This window comes from Bactrocera latifrons, unplaced genomic scaffold (assembly GCF_001853355.1).
Source record: "Bactrocera latifrons isolate USDA-ARS-PBARC rearing strain unplaced genomic scaffold, ASM185335v1 scaffold_495, whole genome shotgun sequence".
NCBI lineage: Eukaryota > Metazoa > Arthropoda > Insecta > Diptera > Tephritidae > Bactrocera > Bactrocera latifrons.
The window spans coordinates 102,998-115,058 of record NW_017537151.1 but is presented as its reverse complement, the minus strand read 5'-3'; the positions used below and the strand labels follow the sequence as shown (position 1 = coordinate 115,058).

Below are 12,061 nucleotides of genomic sequence, written 5' to 3'. Positions count from 1 at the left end.
CACGTAGCGAAAAGAAGAAACGACTGGCGCGCTGTTGTTAACTCGGCTATAATCGCGTAAGCGGTGTCTACGCCAATTAAGAAGAAGAAGAATTAAGCTATATTTAATAAAATTGAATGAGTTTTAACATGAATAAAAGAAAAATTAATTCCATACACTGAAAAAAAAATTGAGTTTCTTAATGTACAAAAAATTCATCAGTCACCTTGTATACATATCTTGTAATGGATAGCAAAAAAACCACAAAATTTATTAATTTTTAAAACAAATAAACGTGTCGTAATTTAATAGAACTAGGTGTATGTAAACTTTATTGGTCCACTGTATGAGATGTATTGGGTATTCGAAAAAGTAATTTCGTATTTCTAATCAAACTTCAGCTTATTTTTTTATATTTATACTAATAAACAAATATGTGTCATTTTGAGCCTAAAGACATTATTCCATCAGTATAAAACTTTCACAGTGTAAATCGACATTTCGAAATTTCCTGAACGGACAGCATCGTTTCCGTAAACTTCACCAATATCATTGGTGACTTGCGTAGCATTCTTCCCTTTTTATACAAAAAATTTCAAAATATAGCGAACTTCTTCATTATTTTCACTCATTTTTGAACAGCTGTAACTTTTTGCCAACTTCCCCGAAAAAATTTTTTTTTATAACTAAAGCTTAAAATCGCACCTTTTCAACATTATACGGTATGACACAATGTGATTGGTAGCACTGGAGATATATAAGTGCAACATCTATTGACAAAACATGAAAAGACTTTTACGACTACCCAATGGTATAATGGTATAATATCCGTGCTACTGGAATAATGAAATGGCAAGTATTTTTTAAATGATCTCACTATCGAAATTTACTTATAAAATATGGCGAATATAGCACAGTGGAGAGTTGGAGAAACGTAAACCTTGCTATACAGCAAGGCAAATCATATTAGAAACGGCTATCTTGGGAGCGGCAGCTCGAACACCGGCTCCGAGGAGAAACTGTTTGCAGAGAAGAATCTTGTTGTGTGTGGAGTGAAAAACTTAAAGTTTTAGGATTGTTTACCGTCGAAATTTTGACAACATCGACGGAAACTTTGATATCCATTCTTTACTACTTGGTCCAGTTTGTTAATAGGGTGGCCGTGGATTTGGTAGGGGACAGTTTTAGCTTTACCACTCCGGCATAGAGATTAAATGTTGATCAGACTGGAATTCATGCCGCCAATTGAGTTCCGTTGGAACGCAGAAGTACTTTTCTCTGTTGGCCACTAGTCTGGAATGGCAGCGTATTCCGCAAACTAGAATAACCGTAGAAGTTATTGTCGGAGTATTGCGGAACATGTCTTAAGATAACTCCAACCACTGGATTTGTTATATCAAGTCGAGGTGGAGTACCTCGCTTCTTAATGAAAACTCAGTACAAAAATTCAATCCCTGGGGTCCACTTTAGAGGATGTATCCTGTAGATAAACTGCTAGGACGAGAGGTCTGCTATTTGGCTGAGGGAGATCGCTATATGCGTTTGCTCTCGGGCTAAAAAAATCCTGAGAGTGAACTACATTACAGGATCAGACCGGTGATCATGAGGCCATATTACCCTAAAATGCCCATTGAGAACGGACAACTGACAAAATTCTGGTGGATGAGGATGACACTCATCCCTGCGCTAACACGTTAAAGCAAGCTGCGACTCCTCCGTTCCCACGAAAGTTGAGTCTACGTAAGCCGAATTGACCCGGATTTTTATCTGCCGCTCAACAAGAACTACTGAAACCCTGGAAGTCCCTACCACGAAGACATGAGTGGTGCTACCCTCCACGCAGAAGCTTCTGGACGAGATCAACGATTCGATAGATGGCAGCGTGCAAGACAGTAAAGATGAGGGCCAGCTCGTCATGGAACCGATCCTGTAGTGACCGTCAACGTGGAAGCAGTCCAGGTAAACCTGCACCACGCGGCGGAAACCTCAGCTGTAGCCGATCAGGTAGCCATCTACACTGCTGCATATGACAACAGAAGTGTGTGGTAGATGTAAGACAATTTCATCCCAGCGGATAAAATAGTTAATTCGTGTAATGCCATTAGCCCTTCTCCTAAGGAATGGCATTACCAAGAAGATAAACTTCACCAAGAAGTTCAAGGTTACCCTTAGTAGTATGGAATGATTACACTCTCGAGCTGCTGCTTAAAGATAGTACAATCAATTCGTACACTGACGCCTCGAAAACGTTGGGGCAAAGTGGTGCACGAGTCGTAGAATCACACACCAAACTCACCACACCTATGTGAAGTTTTCCGAGTATTTTTCAAGCAAAAATATTTGCTATATATCGTCTATACATCTTCTCTTAAGGTTGAATGTCCTAGAGAGTATAATGGAAATACTAATGGTACATTACATAAAGGACCGATCAACAGAAACTGTTCTACAAGTAGTAAATGTAATAGCAAGTCATTACACCTCAAACAATATACAAAGGCAGCCACTTACTGGACAAGGAGCCTTTAAGAGCATAGAGATAAGCACATTCATTGAGTCTCTCGACACAGGGCGGTATAGGTGACATGGTGTGCAGATGGATTCAATCGATGCTTATAAACCGAATCATATAGCATCATACGGTTCACTGACACTAACACAAGGGTGGCACTGAATGGTATACTACTCTAACTCGGAAGAAGAAATTAAAACAGTAGCTTATGTAGATGTTATAGTGATATTGGTATCTGGGCTGTTTCCAACATGTCGTATACTCCAAAGACACATTGCTTATTTAACGAAACAATAAAAACCTTATAATTATTTTTAATAGTTTAGATTTTATACGAAAGAAATTACAAGTACCTAATATTACCTGCTACAAAACATATTGGACTAGTCGGAGTTTGTCGAGACAAGGGTCGAAAATCCCGTTATTTTCTGAGAATTTTATGTTCTCTACACAATTCAAACAAGGACATAAAAAAATCAGCATATTTTTAAAAAAATTCAATTTCTACCTGTTTCGAAAAAACTAATAACAAAAAGTGGCAATTGCTGGAAACAACATTAAATTCAATTAAAACAATTAATTATTAAAAACTGCAAGAAGGAATAATCACAGAAAGACATGTGTAACAAATTTTATGTAAATAAATCAGCAGTGAGCTTTATTATAAAGAAATTTAGGGACAGAGGAGAAGTCACCTGTGTAAAGGACGACCCAAAGCTAAACGCCACGCAACGATTCAAACATACTTAGAGAACTAAAAAAAGTCGGTATCGAGTGTGGTTAATGCCTTAGATCTGACAGTTAGCAGCCGTACTGTACAAAGAAGAGCGTATGCAGGTAGGATAACAAGTTATAAGGCAGCTGAAAGGCCCCTTATATCAAGAAAAAATCGACTAAACCCATTACAATTTGCTCGGGGACACATCAGCTGCGAATTTGGTGCTCTGGCGAATTTCTTTAATTTATATTTAAAACTTTATTATGAAAATATCTGGATTAAGTGATTTTTAAGATAAGTATCAGTGTTATATTGTGCTATTGAAGCAACTGTATTTACTTTAATTCTGTGTTGGCTAATTTTACTTTATTGCGCCGAGTCATTTTCAATTTGTTATTGTTGCCACATTTTAAATAGTGCAATTGTTACTGTTAATTTATATTGCTTATCTAAATTTATTTCTTCTTTTTATTCGTTTTCCATCTTTGTTCACAGCTGTTCGCGAGTTTCTTACTTTTAGTGTATTACATTGCATCTCAAACTGCTCGCTACATTAATTGTTATCTTTGATAACCAGCTATTTTTATGGCACTAATTTTGTATAAATATTTTGGTCATTGCTCTTTTTACTTTTATTATTTAACATTTTTTATATTTATGTTTAATATTGTTTTTGTTCATTATGACTTTTAACTTGCCGAACTGCTCTGTGAAAGGGGAGTCGGAACGCTTTGTTTCTCGCTGGCTTTGTGACGGGCTCTCCCATCTTAAATGTGCTGGACTGACAGGTAGGATATTGGATTATATTCTTGACAGTAAGGGATTGCTTAAAATGCAGACCAACTGAAATTGAATTGTTTGAAGTTTTTAAGCAGGTGCTGGTTTCAAGGAGTGTGGTCGTGAATTTCAATGCCTAAATATTCAGGAAGAGAATCCAAAACTTCCAAGAAATGTAAACGTCCGTCTGATGAAGATACCATCCTTAAAAAGAATGCCCCACCCACTATTGACCTCATCAATCTCTCATCCCCTTGTCATCAACTAGAGAAGATTCCGTCTGCTCAGGACACAGAGAAAACTGTTACTGAACACGGTAAGCGGAAAACTTCTCAAGATCCGCCTCCAAATACCTCTAAGCTAATAAAAACTTAGCTAATAAAATCTTAGTTGTAATACCGCGGAAAAAGGTAATTTTTATCTCGAGACTTGCTGCGGATACCACAGTCGATGATATAAAAAGTTATATCTCGTCGAAATTGAAAACGGGAGATACAGACATCCTTAAATTTAATTTCAAATAAACAGGGATATTTCGTCGTTTAAGATCGACTTGTCATTTGATACTTGATAACTTCTTCTGGCCATCTGGGGTCTTTGTGCGCGAATTCGAGCACAAATGTGATAAGCCCCCTGTAGTTATCACTAAGATGCCACGAAATGGGTACAAAAAACTAACTAACAATTATTCGCTGATTGTTTATTATCAATATGTTAGAGGTCTTAATACAAAATTTACGTATTTTTATTTAAATAGCAATCATTGTAACTTTAAAGTCATTGCTTTCTCAGAAAAGCCTCAAATTTTTGATAATGAAATATTCAACAGCGAATTCTAAATATTTAGATATGACCGGCTGAACAGAAATGGAGGTTGTGACTTGTTTGCTGTTTATTCTTCAATTCCAAAAGATGTCGATGTTCCGCATGCAGACTTCATAGAAGTTAAGTGCATGCGTATTTGCGCTAATAGTGACCATATCTACCTAACTTTATCATATATACCATCTCACTCGGACATATCTGCATACATGCAGCATGCTTCATTAATAAATAATGTTCTCTCAATGACTAATAATACTGATTCCATGATTGTTTTGGGAGATTTCAATTTCTGTGCGTATCATGGAAATCTATTGATGATTACACCATTCCTATTGGTACTCGCTAATGTTTTAACGAGTTCTTAGATAAAATGCCGGAGTTGGGTCTTAATCAAATTAATTTAATTTCGAACGAGTTTGGTAAGTTCTTAGATCTAGTCTATGTTGATAACGCTTCAATGTTCTCTGTTGTCCGATGTGACCCTTTGGTTCAGCCAGAGGACTCGTATCATCCTGCCTTGGAAATTAACATCGAAACAATGGCCAAATTTGGTCACAATAATACACAACACCATTGTTTTCGGTTCAACTTTGTGAAAGCTAATTTTAAGAACATTAATTACGAACTAGGCCGGATTACACTTTAATGAAAATATTTTAAACTTATTTGAAAAATATGTTCCGAATTGTGTTGTTACTCAAAAAATGAGTTCTAATTTATGGTTTTCGAAAGAATTATGTAAATTAAAAAATAGAAAATTTCGTGCTTTTAAACTTAAAAAAAAAACTGGTTTAGTTACTGACTATTCAAAATATTCTAAATTGCGCCGACAATTTGCTGAACTTAACAAAATATGTTAAAATAATTATATAAATAAAATAAAAAATAATATTATACGTAATCCAAAATTGTTCTATGGTTTCGTCAACTCCAAACACAGGATTTCTAATTTTCCGTCCACTATAAAATATAAGTCTAGTATGTCTAGTGACAATCACACCATTTCTAATATGTTCGCTGAATTCTTTAGGCCCAATTACTCTCCAAAAAATGTTCCGTATCAGCAAAATTTATGTTCGATTTATGCAATTAATGCTCCCACCATTTCCGAAGCAGACGTCTTATATCAGTTAAATATGTTAGAACAATCATTTAGTAATGGCCCAGATATAATTCTTTCATGATTTTTTAACAAATGTGCCAAATATATATACCAACCCCTAACAAAACTATTTAATTCATCTCTTATTCAAGGCTTCTCTCCATCCACATGGAAAAAGCCATTTATCATTCCTTTACATAAGAGTGGATTTAGGTAATCTATTGAAAACTATAGGGGTAAGCAAAGTTGTCTGCCATACCTAAACTTTTTGAAGCAATTATAACAGACGACATAACTTTCTTGTTCTCAGCACAGTTTTCGTAAAGGGAAATCTACAATAACTAGATTGCTTGAATATTTGTATCACATGTACCAACGGGTTTTATGGAGAATAAGAATACTGATGTTATATACACAGATTTTAGTAAAGCTTCTGATAAAGTAAACCAATCAATTCTTTTGAATAAACTTGATCATCTTGGTTTTCAATATTTCTAAGGTGGGTTGCTTCTTATCTTAGTAATAGAATTCAGCAAGTCATATTTAACGATACTCTTTCTGACATATTCAATGTTCTTTCAGGCGTTCCTCACGGTAGCCATCTTGATCCAATTCTGTTCTTATTTATTAATGACATATCATCTGTTGTTAAGTTTTGAAAAGTTGTATTATATGCTGATGATGTAAAACCTTTTAAAATGTATACTTCAAAAAGCGAAAGATGTCAGTTGCAAACAAACTTAAACAACATAGTTTCTTGGTGTGATAGAAATGACATGACATTGAATCTTAAAAAATGTAAAACGATTGTCTTTTCACGTAGAGCTGTAGACCCTATGTCATACGCAATAGAAACAACTTTAGGTTGGAGCAAGTATGCAGTTTGTTGATCTGGGAGTAACTATGGACCTCAAACTCAATTTTAATCTGCACGCATCATCCGTGGTTTTTTAAGCTAAAGGTGCTCTTAGTTTTGTTAAACGTTGGTCTAAAGAATTTAGAGATCTGCTTACCACAAAAATTCGTTTTACATCTCTGGTGAGGCCTATATTAGAGTATGCTTCTGTGGTATAGAACCCATTCAAAAACAATTTTTATTTTTGCCTTAAATCATTTGCATTGGGATTCCAGTTTAAATCTTCCCCCTTTCCTCCTCTTCTACACTTAACAAGTAACATTTAAAAATTATAAACTTTAATCTAATTCTTAATTTTGGCTGTTGAAATTTTTGTTTCTGTAGCTGAGCAGCTTAGGATCTACTGCTGCTTAAAACTACCTTGTGTTTTATGACTCGGCTAAGTCTGCTCGTTCGGGAATTGCGCCCCACGCGTCGGTTGAGCGGGAGGAGGGTAATCGTTGGGTATTATTATTAAAACGTGATGCTTCCTAATGCCGATGTTAATGTCCCACTTTCATGGACGTTCCAACACAACAACGACCCAAAGTATAAGTCTAAACTAGTGTCAAATTGGCTCGTAGCTCAAAATATTAAATACTAAGATTACCAGCTCAATTGTCAGATCTCAATCCTATTGAGAATCTTTGACAGATAATAAACAGAAGGATAGACAAAGAAGGAGTGAGTGGAGAAAACAACAAATTGTTTAAAGCTGCAAAATAAGCCTGGTTAAGCTTTCCACAAGAAGTTATTAACAATCTTATATCTTCTATGTCAAATAGATGCAGTGAAGTAATTAAATAAAATAGTTATGCTAAAAATATTTAAAAAAGATCTAACATAAACAATCATTATTCCAATATGTTTTGTCTCACTGAATATTGAATATTTTTAATTTCTTTTGTCTAAAATGGCATGGAGTCAAATAATTTCTAAGGTTTGGTATGTTTGCATAAAATAAGCAAATATTCTTCAAATCAGAGTGATTTGTTTATATTTAAAATGATAATTGTCAAATATAGGAGATGATAATGTAATTCATAGGTATGAGTCCAATATGTTTTATCCGACACTATATCTAAAAAGACCATATGACGAGGTAGATTTCTGTTTTAGTCAAATCTTACAGCAAATGACTTTTTCAAAGCATTTTTGAAACGTTTCAAACATCTAAATGATTTTTAAGTGATAATTGCGGTGGGAAGACAGTTGAGAACGCTATTGAGCTATTGTCCTCACTTACAAACGTACGAGCATTGCTCAAACATCCTCCCGACGACTTGACTGTGACACTAAGGCAACGGTACATTATAGTAGGATGGTTTTTTGTTCGAATTAAGGTTTCAGACTGACATAAGGTTATGGCTTCCGATGATTCAATGAAATACGTTATATTAAAATGTTGTTAGTTATTTCTCAAGTGGATTTCAAAATAAAAGATATACATTAACTCTTTCAGTATCGATAACTTACACCCTCTCAAGAAAACTTCTCCTTAAAATCGCTGGCTCTTAACCGGGTTTAACACCATATTCTCGCCGGCAAAGTTGATCATAATGATCCGTAACACTTCCCGCATATGCCACTTTTCAGTTTTTTGGCCCCCGTCAAATCGACCTGCTCTTGTCGTAGCGGCAGAATAGTGTTCAATTGACAGTTCATGGACGCATAAAAACTTCAGGTACGTTCCGATTATGTAGACCTAACTGTCGTGGGAACACATCGACTCGCTCGATTGCTGATGTAACAATCAAGGTATCTAACTATATTTTTTGGAAATAACGTTTATCTGTACTTTACGGCATTCGCAACTTTGTGGAAGAATACTTAAATTGAAACAAAAAACATTGAAATAATCGAATACTGGCGCTGGCCTCACAACACAGTAAGGTTAATAATAAAAAATATTACATAATAAAGACTTGTCATATATACGAGTATATCTCATATTACAAATTTATGCAGATGCAGCATAAACTTTAATTATTGATATACGTAACAGAAACAATATTATATATTTTATTTGAGAACATATCAAACTTGTCAAATTCAAACATTTTTAGTTATGAATTGATATTGATTTAGCAAAATCAATGAAAAAAAAAACAAGTATATGATGAACATTACCTTCATTGCTGGCGTAATCCAGAGGCAATGGCAAGTGATTGCTGGACTTTTTGTCAAGATCATCTTGATTTTTCGATCGCAAGAACAAAACTGTTGCAACAATCACTAGTACTAATATAAAAACAAGAGCAACAGTAGCACCAGCAACAATTCGCATATGTATAGAGTCATCGTACCCTAGAATTGTAAAATTAGGTTATAACTTAAGACAGAAACAAATTTTGTGAATATTGTGCCACTATTACATATATACGTACTACGATAAAACTCTGCTTATTGATAAAATTAAGGGACTTAAATACAATAAGATATCAAGTGTAAACAATGATAGAAAAATAGCTAAATCTATGTTTTAAGTACGTTTAAGATGATACAATGAAGTGCCAGTGGAAAAAAAACTTGAAAGCAGAGACTGAGCAAATATGTATTTAATCAATTACAAGTTGAAGATATTATGTAATATAAATGTATTATAATATTTTACGTCAATGTATACCATAATATTCTAACTCAAAATATGTTTTTTTGTTTACCTGAATTCATGCTCTGGTGTGTTTGCGCATAAACTATGTTACTATAAGTGCCATATCCATTCAAAGTTTTGCAACGAACTTGAAATCCATATTCCGTATTTTCAGTGAGTCCTTCGATGTGAGCCCTAGTTTCCTTTGTATTGAATGCAGTTTTGTTAACGGAATCCAGCTCCGGTTTGGGAAACCAACGCACCTCATAAAATTCAATAGGATAATCACTTTGCACAGATTTGTCCCATACCAAATCTACTTCCCTACTTGTGGTTGCAACAACTCGAACATTAAATACAGTGGACAGGATTGCAGATTCTGTCTTGAATGTAATTTCGGCATATTCAGTTTTTATTTGATTTAGATCGAAAGCCTGATTGTTAACTAAACTAACCGGCGATTTTACATTAGTAGACATTAAGGGATTTACAGGTGTAGCATTGAAAGATCCAAATTGGGCGGTATTTTTATTATCTTCCGAAGTATCGTTGTAATTATTGTCCCCATCCATCGGGCTTGAAAGACCGTTCAGAGAATGTATTTGAATTGTGTACGTTGTTACTGGTTCCAAATTAGTTAAGGTTAATTTGGTTTCATTAAATGAATCTGATGCTGGATTGTACACAACGTTGGAGGAGCAGGATAGACATCGCACTTTATACACAATTTCACTGCGATATTTAGTTTTTTTCAAAGAAAATGATGAGTCTGATAACTCCCTCACGGGCACATTCCAAGAAAGAATCGCACTTGTTTGGTCCACAAATAACAAAGTCAAATTCGTGGGAGGTCCGGGCGGCTTATAGCAAGGCATATGCTTTCCATCGTGTGGATGTCGATAATAACCAGGAAGGCATTTACAAAATCCTGCTGCTAGATTTAGCGCATTTGAATTAGGTGGGCATGGTACACATTTATTAACCTCTTTTGAACGAAATTTCCCTATCGGACATTCTTAAAAAAAATTATTAAATATTTTGTTTTCATAAAATTTGGAAAAGTGCAAATTATTACCATTGCAGGTTTTATTTATGAAATCTGGCTCATATCCAACCTTGCATTGGCAGCCTCCAGTTAGAATTGTCCATTTGCCATCACCTTTACACAAGTATGTAGGTGTCTCATATGGTTCCGCATTATCAATACAGGTGCCATTTTGTTTTTCAATTATAGTAATTTCTCTTCCCGTTGGTGTTTCATTGAAATGAGCAAAATTTTCCGTTACTGCAGGACAAGTGATATAGTAAACCTTTACTGCTAACACACTTATGCAGGCTCCTTGATCACGGAATGCAAAATAAACACCTTTCTTTGTTACGGCAATACTTTTGACTTCAGTGTTTATATCAACATCAGAATTTTGATTGAAACGGCCTTCTCCTGCAGCTATACGTGCTATTAAATTAAAAACATGTTGGAAACATATAATTTTCGATAAATAAGAATGTATTTTTACCTACCGATCAACTTATAACTATCGGTTTGCCAGGGCGGAGGTTCCCGTGTAGCAGCATCAAATTCATAGAATAAAAGGCTAAACGTTTCTTTACAAGAGAGTGCATTTCCTAAAACACGAATAAACTCATTTTCCAATATTAAATATTATTATACTTTACCTGGAAATAGGGAACAATCACGTATAGTAAACTTAATTTCAATGTATAGTCTGTTTGCAGGTCCTCGGTCGATAAAAGGAGACCATAACCAATTATTGACATTGTTATATGCAACATCGCAAACGACATAGCTTCGCCAATTTATACCCTTTACAAAATCTGTAAATGATTCCTCAACCCACTGCAATTATAAAACATATAGAAATGAACACCAAATGAACACAATAAATCAAATGTACCCCCGGTGTTTGAGCTTGCGGTCCATATGGATACCGAGTCCACTCCAAAGTTGCTTCTCTTGTCGTATCCAGAAGAATAACTTGAAGTGTATCAAAAAATAGCAAAATATAGATTATGACTAAACTTAATAAAAAAAACAACAATTACCTTGATCGGCTAAAACAACATCAAAGTGAAATACAAAAGTAAAAATCGCAAAAGCAAATAATACTTTGCGTATTTTCATTATCAGGAAATTTAATGGCGCTTTCGATGAATTCAATACATAAGTTCCTTCTGTCGATGTTATTCTGGTCAAAATTTTTATGAGCAATATTTTCTTTATAATTTCTATAATTTTGATAACCAACATTTTCTGGCTGGAACTTTCTAATTTTGAAGGTGACAATAACGACTTATTTGATACATAATGTGATGATACAGTAGTATTTGCCCTTGATGCTAAAGGCACACTATTTGTAAATAACGTCACATTGGAAGAATATATTTTTGACCTGGAAGTACATATACGCGGTTCAGCACTACCCAAACTGTCGTTATTCGATGATTTTATCGAGCACGTGTCAGCAACAGAAGACAGTTTTGATTGCAGTCTTCTTAATTTAAAATTAGGGTGACGTACTACGGTCTCTAAATTCTTATAGAAAGCTTCTCCTATATTCTCTATAGAAAAGGTKTTAATCGTCGACGTTGCAGCTCCTCTCGTTATTATAACTTGATGGTTGGTATTTCTTTTTTCATTA

General features: G+C 34.7%; 1 protein-coding gene across 1 annotated transcript in view; it reads right to left on the bottom strand.

Annotated features, from left to right (window-relative positions):
* Positions 1–12,061, bottom strand: part of LOC108973624 (ephrin type-B receptor 1-B) — a gene marked incomplete in the record, with an annotated part of 75,076 nt that overhangs the window by 14,837 nt on the left and 48,178 nt on the right. The window contains 7 exon segments of the mRNA XM_018941001.1: positions 8,939–9,115; positions 9,472–10,416; positions 10,477–10,857; positions 10,923–11,027; positions 11,079–11,259; positions 11,318–11,397; positions 11,466–12,061. Coding sequence (XP_018796546.1) covers positions 8,939–9,115; positions 9,472–10,416; positions 10,477–10,857; positions 10,923–11,027; positions 11,079–11,259; positions 11,318–11,397; positions 11,466–12,061 — 2,465 coding nt within the window.